The sequence below is a fragment of the Ictalurus furcatus genome, chromosome 9 (genome assembly GCF_023375685.1).
Source record: "Ictalurus furcatus strain D&B chromosome 9, Billie_1.0, whole genome shotgun sequence".
In the NCBI taxonomy this organism is placed as follows: domain Eukaryota; kingdom Metazoa; phylum Chordata; class Actinopteri; order Siluriformes; family Ictaluridae; genus Ictalurus; species Ictalurus furcatus.
In genome coordinates, this window is record NC_071263.1 from 5,125,157 (window position 1) to 5,141,085 (window position 15,929).

General features: G+C 39.1%; 1 protein-coding gene across 2 annotated transcripts; it reads right to left on the bottom strand.

The window, feature by feature from the left end:
• Positions 1-725: 725 nt before the first annotated feature.
• wdr25 (WD repeat domain 25) lies at positions 726-14,780 on the bottom strand. 2 transcript variants are annotated; one of them, XM_053632888.1, is made up of 7 exons: positions 14,477-14,780; positions 12,991-13,709; positions 6,089-6,236; positions 5,284-5,414; positions 4,001-4,171; positions 1,802-1,942; positions 726-1,581 (listed from the first exon to the last, which is right to left on the bottom strand). In XM_053632888.1, exons 2-7 carry the CDS (start codon positions 13,549-13,551, stop codon positions 1,360-1,362), a joined length of 1,374 nt encoding a protein of 457 aa, XP_053488863.1. In that variant the 5' UTR covers positions 13,552-13,709; positions 14,477-14,780; the 3' UTR covers positions 726-1,359. The 2 variants fall into 2 exon arrangements, with proteins under 2 accessions (XP_053488863.1, XP_053488862.1); XM_053632887.1 differs by having other exon boundaries at positions 13,998-14,780.
• Positions 14,781-15,929: the final 1,149 nt, after the last annotated feature.

Consider the following 15,929-nt stretch of genomic DNA (forward strand, 5'->3'; position numbering starts at 1 on the left):
CATATTTATACCCCTGTGAAACAGGAAGTCATGGTTAAACAATTTCCTGTTCCCAGTCACACAGGTGCACTAAAAATTTTTTAAATATCAATGGGAATGTACTTCAAATATATATTTTCTTTGATAAACCTGTGTTGTGTGTTTGCAATTGTTTGATTTTTGGGGGGGGGAAATTGTTTGAGAAGTTCATACAGAGCATAAGCCATGTGATGATCTTTTGTAATCACTTAATATTTTCCTTATGTACATGTACAGCGTTTTTGAGTGGTGTTAAATTTGACCCACGTAACTTTAGAATTCTGAAAGTGATTTCAGTGCACATTTACGGTACTCTCTGCTAATATGTGTAAGTTGGCACGTGATTTTAAAAAAATCAAAAAACAAATGCATGAGGTTATGTAGGAAGTCTACAATTTAAACTCTCTTTGGGAAAGTCAAATGTTACAGTTGTATGAGCTCTGCCCCTTTTAGCTAAATTTCATAGGTTAGCTAAGAGCCACACAAAACTCCTTCTACTAATATCTTGCTAAATATAATTACACAAATGCTAATATTAAACTTTATTAATAGCCAAGTGTCATCGAGGTGCTATGTAGACACATTTGTAATAAAACATTATTTCTTTTAAAATTAGTGTTAATTGTTACACAGAGGGATTTTAGAGAATGACTGGGAAAGAATTTTATGTATGGGATAGTGTAGTGTATCTTGTTATTGCCCGAGATGTCAAATTGTCTATTTATCACAGAAAAAGTATTTTCTTATAGTGAGATTGAGATATACTGAGATAATAGTGAATTATTCCATAATTTCTGAGAAATATTCATCATGGTGTACTAATAAATTATTACCTGAAAGATGATAAAATAAAATATATGAAGTTGTACGTTTTTGATTCTTCACGCACTTCAGTTTTACTTTTATGCAGCTTTTAATAAGACATGGGCACAAACAGCTTTACAGAAATCTAGATGTAGATTCCAAGCCAAAGGCCACAGAGGCAAGGAAACACTCTGAGTAGACATTTGTACATGCTCATATACCAATCTTGCTTTATAAGACATTTATAAGACAAATTAAATGTATTTTGTTAGCACGTTCGCCTCACACCTCCAGGGTCGAGGGTTCGATTCCCACCGGGGCCCTGTGTGTGCAGAGTTTGCATGTTCTCCCCGTGCTGCGGGGGTTTCCTCCGGGTACTTGTGCCCGATGCTCCCTGGGATAGGCTCCAGATTTCCCCATGACCATGAAGTGAAGGATAAGCGGTGTAGAAGATGGATGGATGGATTAAATGTATTTTGTTTCTAAATACAGAGTCGTTGGATACATTCCTGCAGCAAACAGAAGTCCTAAATGTTGTCAGTTCCATATCTTGATCTCCCCTCCCCAGTCACATGTGGCAACCGTAGCAGGTATTACAGGGTGGTAAGACACACACACACAGGCCTGCTGATGAGCATGGAGTGTGAGCAAACTCCGTGCACTATGAGACTCATAGAAGTGCACAGAGCCTGTAGAACTACCTGTCGCCAGTATGGTTCCATCTGAAGACCATTCGCATTGCACTGCATAACCTTCCACCTAAAACATAAAAGTTTAAATTGCTTAAAAACAGATACAGACAAAAATGAGGGTCACAACTGATTTTGTTGGTTGAATTGCTGCAGAGTTCAGTTTGAATAACTGATATTAGAAAGAATAACAAATACTGAGAAAGAAGATACTGCAACAAATGACATGTATTATATTAATCAAATGGTAATTCAGTGCAGTCAGATCTGATGCAAGCACAGAACTTAACCTTGTGTCCTTCATATCTCTTCCTCTTGTTCATCCGGTATGGCTTCTGGGCTGAGAAGAGTGCTATGTAATTTCCATTGGTCTGAGCAACAAAGGAGTCGTCCTGTGGGTGCATGGCCAGACTAGGACAGGTGTATCTCTCCTGCACCATAAGCAAAAGGAATATGATTACATATTCTGATGAATATAAATATGAGGCATATGAGTGGTTTGTTCACTATGGGCCATTATCACAAGCAAAGATATTGTTCTTAATATTAATCAATTAGTAGTATATATTATATTTATACAGTTGCCTCCATTAATATTGGCACCCTTGGTAAATATGAGCAAAGAAGGCTGTGAAAATTTGTTTTTATTGTTTAAACTTTTGATCTTTTGTTTAAAAAAAAAAAAGCAACTAAACAATACTCTGCTCTCATGAATATCAAACAATTGCAAACAAAACACAGGTTTATCAAAATAAATCTTTGTTAAATATAGGTGTGCAACAATTATTGGCACCCCTATGAATTCATATGAGAAAAAAATATATTTGAATTACATTCCCATTGATATTTTACATTTACATTTATTCACTTAGCAGACGCTTTTATCCAAAGCGACTTACAAATGAGAAAAATACAAGCAAGGCGATATATCAAGCAGAGAACAATACAAGTAGTGCTACCATACAATATCCATTAATTGAGTTCCAGAAGAAGCAAAGTGCACATTTTATGAGTTGGTTAGGTATTCACGGAAGAGGTGAAGGTTGTGAATATTTTAAGTTGTTTTTAGTACACCTGGGTGACTGGGAACAGGAAATTGTTCAACCATGATTTCCTGTTTCACAGGGGTATAAATATGAGGCAACACATAGGCCAAGTTCCCTTAGTCATTCATAACAATGGGTAAGACCAAGGAATATAGCTGTGATGTGTGGCAAAAGGTTGTTGAGCTTCTCAAACTGGGACGTGACTATAAGAAAATAGCACAAGCATTGAAAATGCCCATTTCCACCATCAGGGCAATAATTAAGAAGTTCCAGTCAACTGGAAATGTTATGAATCAACCTGGAATTGGACGTGTGTCTATATCGTTTCAATGCACTGTGAAGAGGATGGTCCGACTGGCCGAAGAAGAGAAAAAAAATCTCCAAGGATCACAGCTGGAGAATTGCAGAAGTTAGTTGCGTCTTGGGGTCAGAAAGTCTCCAAAACTACAATCGGAAGTCACTTACATCACCACAAGTTGTTTGGAAGGGTTTCAAGAAAAAAGCCTCTACTCTCATCCAAAAACAAACTTGAGCGTCTTCAGTTTGCCAGACACTACTGGAACTTCAAATGGGATCGGGTTCTATGGTCAGATGAAACCAAAACAGAGCTTTTTGACAATAAACACCAGAGGTCATTTTGGCACACAGAGGTAGCCATGTGGAAAAGTACCTCATGCCCACAGTTAAATATGGTGGTGGCTCTTTAATGTTTTGGGGCTGTTTTTCTGCCAGAGGACTTGGACATTTTGTGGACATACATGGCATCATAGATCAAATATCAACAGTTATTAAATGAAAACCCGACTGTCTCTGCCAGAAAGCTTAAAATGGGCCGTGGTTGGATCTTCCAGCAGGACAATGATCCAAAACATACATTAAAATCAACACAAAAATGGTTTACTGACCACAAAATCAAGGTCCTGCCATGACCATCCCAGTCCCCTGACTTGAAACCCATAGAAAACCTGTGGGGTGAACTGAAGAGGAGAGTCCACCAGCATGGACCTCGAAATGTGAAGGATCTGGAGAAATTCTGTATGGAGGAATGGTCTCAGATCTCTTGCCATGAATTCTCCAACCTCATTAAGCATTATAGGAGAAGACTCAGAGCTGTTATCTTGGCAAAGGGAGGTAGCACAAAATACTGACTAAAAGGGTGCCAAAAAGATTATTTTTTTAATAAACCTTATTTTGTTTGATTAAACAATAAGAGAATTTTTACAGCCTTCTTTGTTCATATTTACCAAAGGTGCCAATATTAGTGGAGGGCTCTGTACATATACATTCTAACTCTGGTGCAGATGTATGCAAGTGGAAGTAAGTGTGAAACATTTTTCATTTTAGTTTTTGTCAACAATATAACACTGCACTTGAAATGAAACCGTTGAGGCAGAGAAAATTAACATATTGTATTAGAATAAAGTAGAATATGGAGTTTCTTACGTGGAATATCTGGTTGGAGATTTTAGCAGTAGTCACAAAGTCCCAGGCAATGAGGGTGCGATCTGCAGAGTCTCGACTGACGACATCACTGCTGGTCACAAATTCTTTCCCTTCACCCAGAAACAGGATGTCCAATGTCTGCTGAATCCCAGCCTTGTACACTCTGACCATCTGAAAAATGAAGTTAGCGCATTTGACTATACCATTGCCAAAAAAAAGATGTCACCTTTTAATCATTTCATGGTTTAAAGATACCTTCATTCGATATGGATTCTTAATTGACTATGACTGTATACATACTTTGAAGCATACTGGATGCTCCTTGATAAAGGGAACATTTCAAGATCATTTATATTCTTAGGTTTGTGTACGTGGGCTGTCCTCTTTAATTCAGACCACAAGTTTTTGATAGGGTTCAAATTTGGAAACTGAGATGGCTGTTGCAAAATAAACTTTTATTCCCCGTGCAACCATTTGTGTATTCATTTGGGGATTTGGGATCATAATCTTGTTAAACATTTAATCTTAACCTTCTGGCAGAAGCAGCCAGGGGTCTCATTTATCAACCATTTATGTGTGCGCATAGTATGCTTAAGCACGTTTCTATGCCTAGAATGTTATTTATCAATTACTTAGTGTGCATGACCATACATATGCAGGAAGCCATAGTAGAAGAAAAGTGTAATTGCACTTAAACTGATTATGAGGATCTCCCATCCCACTTATTGTCTGTCATATCACCATAATTGACAGAGTAATTACTGATTTTGGTGCTGACAAGGTGCAGAGAAGTAGCACAGATGAAATGTGAAGTAAAATCGAATAAAAGACAAATCTAAAGATTGATTGGGATAACGCCTTTCTGGAAGATATGCCATGCGCATCTGTGCACAGGGAAATGTTTTTAAGGAGCGCAGGAGAGTGACGAGTGGATCATCAGTTCCATCATCAGTTCATTTGTCCAGTCCAGTTTTAATTGATCTGTGCCTCAGGCACATTTTTAACAAGAAACTGCAGACAGGTCTGGCATTTTTCCAGCCAACTATGAGCTGAATAATGGCAAGTCTTCCATACGTTCATATCGCCCACGCTGCAATGCCAAAATTCCAATTACGGCAACAGAAACAGCAACAATAATGAGCGACCATCACAGGTTTTCTAAATGTAATTGGGGAAATAGAATAGACACATACAGTATGTCGCCATAAAATCTCGTATTTATTTCTTAGTCTTTTTAAAAACATTACATTTAAAAAATAAATAAATAAATAAATCAAACTTACCTTACAGGTTCGGGAATCCCATGCCCTGACTTCAGAACTGAATCCCCCACAAAGAAAAAGAGTAGGATCCGAGGGCTGAAAGGCAAGACAAGTGACCTTGAATTGGTTGTCCACCCTGGCAACCACCTGACCTAAAAACAGAAATAAAAAAAACCAAAATGCAATAAATAAAAAAAAAGGCAGGGAGAATTGATTAAAATAAAATTTAATCAAGCAAATGGTAAATAGAAATTGGGATATTGCTGATTTGGCTAAATTATCATAACATTTATATAGTATCTCTAGAGCATCTCTTGGGCCATTTGTATGTTAACTCTAAGCAATGCTTTTAACCCATAACTGCTCCAGGGGCGATGTAGGATAATCCCAACTTCCTGAGATACATGAAAAAAACAGTGGCAAATACAGCTCAGCAGTTAGGATTCTGCTTTGGTGACAACTTCCAGAACTCGTACAGAAGCATTGTTGGGTACTAAATTTCAAGCCTCAAGTGCCTGTGCTTGTATTGCATTCTACTTCCCAAGTAATCCTCTTCGGATAAAAGTGTATGCTGTATAATAAGCAAACAAAGAAGAAATGTAACTGCAAATTCTATAAGGTATACTACCTAATATTTTACAAGTTTCTTCTTCAAATACATTAGAAAAACCCTGATAGCAAAGTCCATGATTGCATTCTTCTCTGTATAGCATTTAAGAGTGAACTTTACAGCCAACTCTAGAAAATGTTAAAATGCCAGTGCAGTACGATGCACTGAGATAGATGGTCTCTGATAACACGGAGATAGATGGATCAAATTACTTACTCGTCTCCAGATCTGTCACAGAGGTTGCGTTGTCAAAGGAGCCAGATAGGAGGCGTCGTCCACATGGCAGCCAACATGCATCTCGGACAGCCCCGCAGTGGGTGGAGTAAGTCTGAAGGCACCGCCCACTGCCTGCCCCATCCCAGACCTTCAACCACAGAGAGATAATAGTTAACATTCAAAATTCTACAGTAATGAGGTCTTGGCTTTTGAGTGATAAATTTCGAGTTGCCTTCTGTCACATTTTATACACCCTGTAGTTCATAAATGATACACTTCCCAGACATAAAATAATTAATCACATGTCATTTCTTAACTTATCTCTCTCCTCACCTTAATAATAGAGTCAATCCTGTCAGGTAAAAATTCCTCCACCGACTGGTCACACATTTCAACTAGTTTGTGGTGGTCTATTTTAAATCCTTCATCCTTCATTCTATGACTTCTTTTGCCCTACCCAATCTGCTGTCCTTCTTCCAACCCATTTTTACAAAACTCCGTCAATGCTGCTCTTCACATGTTCTACACACACCTCAGAGTCTTTCCAACAACTGGCAATCTGGTTTTATACTACATTTGTCCATGTGCTCGATCGATTGCCTTTGTGCTGCAAGATCCTGATTTTATCCAGTGTTTTGAAGCAGGATGTTTGATAGCCAGGATGTTATCTGACTAGTGTAACATCACAGCTTTTAATTGCTACAGGTGTCACTTTTGTTGAAGCCATGTCCTCACTGTCTGCAACGAATAAACATATTGAACTACCCAGCCTATTTCACACCAGAACATTTAGATCTCTACCCAATTTAAACTCCTTGGCTTCGACCAGTCGTCAGAGCAGATCTGATGTGAACTGAACACTGTATTCTCTGTCTCGTCCACAGCCAGTGTAGGTTTGCAAATACACCATATCTTCCATAAAGTGACAAGTTGATGATCTTTCCCTAGGAATTCGCACAGCACGAATGCTGTGATCTAACAGCACAAGAAATCACTGCTATTAGTGGTTTAGCTGATCTGGCATCATTCTCTGTCTCAAGTTAGACACAGTTTGCTCCTCATAAAGTGGCTGGTGGGTGTATATACTCGCAGAATTCATACTACATTCAGGGTAAAAAACAATATTATATGAGAAACTGTAATAATCCAGGTATACAGTCCCCTCCGAAAGTACTGGAATTGCAAGGCCAATTCTTTTATTTCACACTGAAGACATTTGGGTTTGAGATCAAAAGATGAATGAGACCATGGATCAGAATTTCATTTCCTGATATTTACATCTATATGTGTTAAATAACATTGAACATCCCACACCATGGTGGCAGACCACCAGTTTTTAGGTGGAACAGGTAGTCTTAAAGTGAACAACACTTAACATATGGTTGCATATCCCTTGCTTGCAATACTACCCTTGGCAACAATTACAGAATCACCACAATTATGGATGCTCACCTGGCTTTTTACACTTCTGGGCAAATAAACAAATCACAGATATGACACAATTTTTGTTTAATAGCAGAACAATCTGGCTTCGTAAAACATTCAATGAAATTAAATACATGTATTTTAATTAATGGCGTATTTCAAATCAAGTAGAGGAAAAAAATTAAGGAATCACTCAATGTTGAAGAAAAGATTACCGATTAATCAAAAAAATAAATAAATAAAAATGATTAATTAATTAAAAATCACAATTTGTACTGTGTTGCTCCTCCTATGACTTTTTTCTTCGAGGCATGAATTCCACTAATGAAAAACAATATTCTCCATCAAGCTGGTTCCAACTTTCTCCAATAGCAGTTGACAGATCAGCATTGCAGGATGGGGCCTTATCATAGACCAATTTTTTTTGTTTGCTGGCTGTGTCACTGGGTTGATGTGCCTTTCCTGAAGAAATGCTTTAATACTCTTTGCTCTGTGGCAAGATGCATGATCATCCTGAAAAATGACTTCATCACCAAACCCATTTTCTATCGATGGAATGAGAAAAGTGTCCAAAATTTCAGTGTACACCTGTGTACTGACTGTTGAAGTTTCCCCTGGTCCTTCACCTGACATGAAACCCCAGATCATAAATGAGTGAGGAAATGTGATTGTTTTCAGGCAGTCATCTTTATATGTTTCATTAGAACAGCACCAGACAAAAGTTCCAGCAACATCTCGTTGGCCAATGCAGATTCGTGATTCGTCACTGAATATCACTTTCATCCGATCATCCACACTCCATGATTGCTTCTCTTTAGCCCACTGTATCCTTGTTTTCTTCTGTTTAGGTGTTAGTACTTGTTTTCGTATGGCTTTTCTATATGATAATCCCATTTCATTCAGCCGATTTCTTACAGTTCCGTCACAAACATTGACTGCTGTTTCCACCCATAATTTTTGCCAGGAATAATAATTGCATCAAGCAAACTGTCACCAAACTGTTGCATTCTTCTTTTGTGATGTTTTTTCTGGCTTGCACTGTAGCTTCTTTCAGGTGTTGTTTGTTTCAGGTGGGTTCTCCCCTCAGTCTCCTTTTCAGGAAGTGAAATACATGCTCAATTTTCTTAAGGTCTGGTGATTGACTTGGCCAGTCTAAAATCTTCCACTTTGTTCCCTCTGATGAAGGCCCTTTTTGTGTTGGCAATGTGTTTTGAGTCATTGGCTTGCTGTATGATGAAGTTATTTGATTGGATGCATTTCTCTGTAAACTGGCAGATAAAACGTTCCTGTAAACTTCCGAATTCATTCAGCTGCTACCATCACGAGTTACATCATCGATAAAGATTAGTGAGCCTGTTCCAGAAGCAGCCATGCAAGCCCAAGCCATGGCATTACCTCCACCATGTTTCACCGTTGAACTTGTATGTTTTGGATTGTGAACAAATCTGTTCCATTTCCACACTTTGGACTTTCCATCGCTTTGGTAGAGGTTAATCTTGCTTCCAGAATTTTTGTGGCTCATTTCTGTATTTCTTTGCAAATTCCAAACTCGCCCCTCGGATTCTTAATGCCGAGGGGTGGTTTGCATCTTGTCGTATGGCCCCTATATTTATGCTCTCAAAGCTCTTCTTCGAATGGTGGATTGAGATACTCTCACCCCTGCTTTTCTCCCACAGACAGACAGCTCTCTGGTCTTCATGTTGTTTCATCCTTTTAAACAACAACTGCAGTCTTCACAGGTAAAACCTAGGGCTCAGACCAAGAGTACACATTCAGAGCTATTAATTATTTTTTTTTAAAAATCAATCTAACATGGCACATCTGGTCAACAAGAAACAACTGTCAGTCACGTCTTCCAATATTTTTGATCACTTGAAAAATGGGTGCAGACAAAAGGTGCAATTTTCTAAGGTGTTTAATACATTTAGATGTAAATATCAGCAAATGAAACCTGAAATTCTGATCCATCATCTCATTCATCTTTTAACCTCAAACCAAAATGTCTTCAGTGTGTAGCGAAAAGAAAAGAAATGACCTTGCCGTTTCAGTATTTTGAGAGGGGACTGTATGTCGAAGAGCGATGGCCTTGAAATATTCATCCCACGTCCAGTATATTTTTAAAACCATTACATCCCATCTGGACTAAATAATAGAGTCAGATCAACTAATGCATCTCCCTGCACAGCCTCAACACAAATCTTGCTTGGCACAGATAGACCTGACTGATGATAATACGCTGTAAAAATAAAATAAAATAGAAACCTGCATGTTTATCGAGGTTATATAGGTGCATCTTCAAAGGCCCTTTCCCTCTGTAGGGTCAACCTGTTCAGTACCACAAAGGATATTTAAAAAAAAAGGGCTCTGGAAATCAGATCTCTAATCTGATACTCAATAAACACATACAAAATGGCCAAAACTATGTGGACACTTGATCATTACACCCATATGTGGGCCTTCCCCAAACTGTTTCTACAAAATTGGATGCACACAATTGTATAAGTTGTCCTTGCATGCTGTAGCATTACAATTTCCCTTCAAGGGGCCCAAACATTTGAGTTCCATGAACACATGATTTGCCAAGGTTGGTGTGAAAGAAATCAAGTGGCCTACACAAAGTTCTGACTTCAACACCAGTGAACACCTTTGGGATGGACTGGAATGTCGACTGCGCCCCAGGCCTTTTCGCCCAACATCGGTCCCTGATGTCACGAATGCTCTTGTGGCTGAATGGGCAAATCCCCACAGCCACGCTCCAAGAGTGAAGGTTATTGTAACAGCAAAGGGGGATTAAATCTGGAATGGGATGTTCAAAAAGCACAAATGGATGTAATGGTGAGGTGTCCACAAAAATACAGCCATATAGTCTAATGAATATTTATAAAATGTTGGTATTAGGAACATGTCAGTCAATGGGGAAAATCCATTTGTTTATAGCCTGATTTCCAGATCCAAATAACTTCATAAGCATGTCTCAAACTTTGGACTTAATCTTTACTGAAGAAAATGCAACAGCAATTTTGAAAAGACAAAGAACCATCCACAGGGTACACCATAGCTGTCAAATTACTGATGCAATTTCTCTGTATTTGACAAGTCTAAAGTGAAAAACACAAAAGAAATGATTATTTCTTTCAAAATATAATTAAAGCATGAGCTAAACAGGATTCTTTCGAGTGTGTTTATCTGCAATCCAACAAAGCCCAGTAACTAAACCTCTCAAGAGCCAACAGCTAGTGAAGCGAGGACCAATTTTCTCCTGCCAGTCCTTTGCAGCGTGCACGCCCGCAGGGCCACACTGTCAAACGTAGAGGCCTATCTAATGGTGTGCACTCATTTAACAAGCAGAATGCAGCTCTGAAGTTCCCTAAGAGACTGATCCATTTCTTCTCCTGAATTTCATTATTGAACACTGCACAGCACCAGACACAGCATCAGAGACTCCGGCAAGCCTTATATCAAGAATGACAGGAACAAATGAGACCTCAATGGAATCCGAGACATAAAATAAACATAAAAAGTTAATCACATAATAAGCATACGGATGTCAGTGTATAAATTTGTATTTAAGACTGATATGGTTAGAAGAATTTAGACCAGCTAGTTTTTCGACAATTATTTTTTAAAAACCTTTGTGGACTGTTCTTTACTTTCTACCTCTGTGAAAGTGGAGGTCTGTCAGGTAACGTAACACTACTTTTCAACATCATCTTGATCTTCCTCACCCAAATTGGCTGTGGTGCAAACCAAGCCATGAAAGCACATTGGAGGAACACTGCCCTTCAGTGGCAAATATAAAGTATTGCTTTAAAAACTGCAGACTCCAAAATCATGCTCAGATGCGGTCTCTGAAAAGCCTTTTGCAGTTGAACCAAGACAACCCGAAACCGAGACTAACGTTAGGAGCACGGCTAAATGAAGAACGGTCCTCGTGTTCTCCATCCGTGGTCACTTAAGGAAGTCTTGGGTAAATTGCACTCCGTTTCATCAGCCTGCTAATGTGTCTGAAGTAATTGAGAGTAAATTGGTATTTTTGTTATCGATTACGAAGAAACCTCTGTAACCTTGGTAACCGTGGTACATCTGAAAGCATGCTGCAATTTCTGTTTCTAATGGTATAATTCGTTACCACACACAGCGCCTCATTAAAGGAAATGCAAAAAAGACCACTCCTCATCGGTGTGAGACGGCTTTCTCTTGTGTTAAGTCCAACTCTTACAAACCTTGACTTGGGAATTTAGAACGAATCTAATTACACACAGATATAACGGTTCTCGTCCTTAAATGAACTCAAAGCAAACTATTAAAAGTGCATTGGCCTGCAGTGGCAAATACAGAAAGATAAAATATAAACTGCTTCAATGTCATATTTAGTCTATATTGTGTCCACGCTGTTCAATTCATTAATGGGAGACGTGGGATCATTAATTTAGGACTAATCAGACTGCACAACTAATTAGTATAGCTCAGAGATGAAATGAGTAAAGAGAAGAAATTGGATGAGTTGCACTGACTGCAAATGAACCTGCACACCACCAGCGCCTTGCACATAAATCACACCATCTGCTCTGCTCATTCTCAGCCGGCTGTCTGAACATGTGCGCCGTGGGAGTAATACTGATGCTCCTGCACAACCTGAAAAAACAGCTCATGAATATTTAGAGTTGCAATTATGCAAAAAGGTCACGCGGCAGCACGACTTCTTCGAAATCACAAAAAGGATGCGGTGCATGCCAGATAGTAGAAATGCAGTCATGTGAACCTGAATCACTCACGCTGTCCTCCCTGAAAAGCAGGAGTAACACTCAACAAACAACGCTCACACCCCAGGGGCCTCATTTATAAATAAACCGTTTGCATTTCTGTCCCGTCCCAGCTGACGCTATAAACGTATTAGTAGTGGTCTCTCTGCTCTGGTCCTATTAGGTCCTATTGAAGTAGTTTGCTTGCATTCAGGCACAAGCTACCTTAAAAATCCAACCTTCCTGGCTAGATACACACACTCACTGGCATCAATACAGTAGGAAAAGAAAACCATACATCATTAGATGTCACGCACTACAGCAGCAAGAGTCTATTTCAAAATAAATAAATAAAAAGGCTGCACGGCTACAACTTTAACCCAGTATCAAAGCCTTGAGTATTAGTCAAGGGGCTCAAAACAATATTGATCCCTTGCTCTATGCGAACATCTGTTGCCAAGTTCCATAAAACGTCACATGCACGATGATGGCAGACCATAAGCCATGTTCCGTTTTCACGTAGTGTACGTTAAACTTCTACCAGAACATTTTTAAATAATATTGTGAAGCTTTATGTGGAAGCCAGAGAGAACGCTATGCACAAATGGAAATAAAGTGTAAATAAAATCACCTGTTATTAGTGCCCATCCTTAAAAATTGTTGTTGTTTTTTTTTTTAATAAAGTTAATAGATTCTTAGAATCCAAGCCTCACTGGTGCAAGGTCACACTCTCACCTTAAAGGTCTTGTCCATGGAGGCTGAGAGCAGCAGGTGGCTGAGATGCGGCACTGGGCACCACTGCACTGTGTTTACTGGACCTTGATGAGCATGAAGCTGATGCTGAACATGTTTAGGCAGCTCGCCTTGCACCACTTTCCTGCCAAGGAATGTCTGCACTCTCTCGGACACTTCTGAGAGAGGGCGCAGGTTTGTAGTCTGGAGGTCAGGTGAGTTTCCTGTGCGCACCATTGCTGCAGATTCGGGCTGCGTGATCATCCTCTGTCTCTTTGATACATATGGTCTGAGTCCACCTGGAGTAGACTGAGGTCTTTTTGAACACACAGAAGTTTGTACTAAAGGACATGTCGACTCAGGCCACTTGGAACCTGATGGGGTTTTATATTCTTCTGATTTTGACTTGTGGTGATGGAGATCTGAATCGGGCCTATTAACGTGTAATGGAAAGCTTCGAATTGTTTCTTCAGACTCGGCTGAACTGACACTCTCTCCTGCAAGTGTCTCCTCTGGTTCTAAACTGTCCTCACTGTCACAATCATAATCCACCAACGAATTCATGGTGCAATGCTGTATAAAATACAGTTTAACCAAACAACAATCTGTGCGCTTAGAGGTTATGATTCTGCACAGAGAATGTCGCCATCTGTTGGAGAGGCTGTGAAATAACACTCCAGCTTCACATCAGGACAACTGGGAACTCGGAAAGTATGGTGGACCTGCAGAAATTAAAAATAAATATATAAATAAGTAGATAAATCAAATATATCTTTATCTATCAAGTCATTTATCCCTTTATTTCTTTTCATAATATTACACCTATTTATTTATTTATTTTTAATTTCTGCAGGTTTGTTCTACAGTGAATGTGATAATTCACGGTTAATAACGGCAATAATTGCAGCAGTTTGATTTAAAAAATTAGCATCTTGCAGAAAGCGAATTAACAATTAATTTATCAAAGTATCAAATGGTATTTAGCGAGTTCAGTTATTTATTGCTCTTACTTTTCACCATGAGCGCCGCCATATTTAAGTGACGTCACAGAATCGCAGCTAACAGAAGTCGGGGCTCTCGAAAAACCAATGTTCACGAGAATTACGAGATGGAGCGCTGTCCAAAGTGGTCTTTCCTACTGGGAAGTAGGGAATTTACCAGTTCCCGCTTGGTCATGAATGCAGCAAAACACCGCGGAAAAGAAGTCAGCTAAAGAGGATTTCCGGGTGCAGATAAAAAAAAAAGGACTAATTAAACCCAAACCGCTGTCTTTGTAGCTGTTTGCTAATTACATTAGCTTGGCGGCAATAACGTGTCCAAACAACTGATAGATTACACCAAATGTTTCTCTGCAAAGACCTACGACTAAACCATCCGCGCATATACATGTATTTCTAGTACACGCTATATTTCGGTCTAAGCAAAAAAAAAAAAAAAAAAAAAAAACGAGTTGTTTCGAATACAGCAGCCATAAGCTTGTGATGCGTACGTTTTGTATTCCCACCCGTATTCTGACCTCCAATTTCCGGGATCTGACATTTTGTAGAGCTGTCAGTAGTCTTTTATAGTGACGTCACCCTTCGAGCCGAATTTCCAATGCGTGTAAAAAAAAAAAGGTAACTGTATTTTTTATTATTAATGTTTCAAAAAACATACACTTAATGACGGTAATAATATTTGATTGGAAAATATTTAAAATAAAATTGCATTTTTAAAAAATCTCAGAAAAACGTATCGGTGCTTGATTCGTTCTGCCGCAAACACATGACCAACGACGTAGCCAGAGTGGGGTTGACGCACAATCACGTGACTGCTTTGGGGCGGGGAAATAGATATCTACAGTAAATTAATGAATAAATAAGACTTCTAAAGAAGAAGGCAGTTAACAAAAATCAAACTGAAGGCTCTGTCGCTCATGTTGAATATTAGTACTGTTTAACTTTATAGTACACAGTTATACTGTAAGAGTAATGACGGTATCATGCAGAAGAGGACAGGTTCCCTTTTGAATCTGGTTCCTCTCCAGATTTCTGCCTTATTTATGTGATCTTAGGAAGTTTTTCCTTGCCACTGTCATCTCTTGCTTGCTCATTAGAGATATACACAATATGCATAAGTATGCGGACACCTGAACATCACAATTGTTGAAGATCCCTTTCCAAAACCATGGGCATTAATATGGACTTGTTTCCCCCTTGGTGTTATAATAACCTCCACTCTTCTAGGAAGGCTTTCCACTAGATTTTGGAGCGTAGCTGTTGAGATTTGCCCATTCAGCCACAAGAGCATTAGTGAGTTGAGTTCATGAGTTCACTGACCCACTGAAGTTGGCGTTCCAGTTCATCCCAAAGGTGTTCAGTGGGGTTGAGGTCAGGGCTCTGTGCAGGACACTCAAGTTCTTCGACTCCAACCTTGGCAAACTATGTCTTCATGGAGCTCGCTTTGTGCATAGGGGCATTGTCATGCTAGAACACATTTGGGCCCTTTAGTTCCAGTGAAGGGGAATTGTAATGCTACAGCAAACAAAGACACCCTATACAATTGGGTGCCTTCAAATTTGTTGCAAAAGTTTGGGGAAGGAACACATATGGGTGTGATGGTCAGGTGTCCACAAATTGTTGGCCATATAAAGTTGCTTTGTGACAGTATATATTGTTAATGTGTGTTTAATTTCGTCTTTAATGAATGTATGGTTTGATCTTCTTATTGTATCACTGAAACACAATAATATACATTAAAAAAACAACAACAACAAATCCGCAACGGTCAGGAAATACCCCAAATGCACTGCGTTGTTTTGGCCTGATCAAGCATACACACTCTCACTCTCTCAGGGGACGCCAACGAGTTACTATGGCAACTTCCCGTCACACTTCTCAGCCTTTTCACTCGTTTACTTTATTGCCCTTGGGTATAAGACATTATGTGTGTGTGTGTGTGTA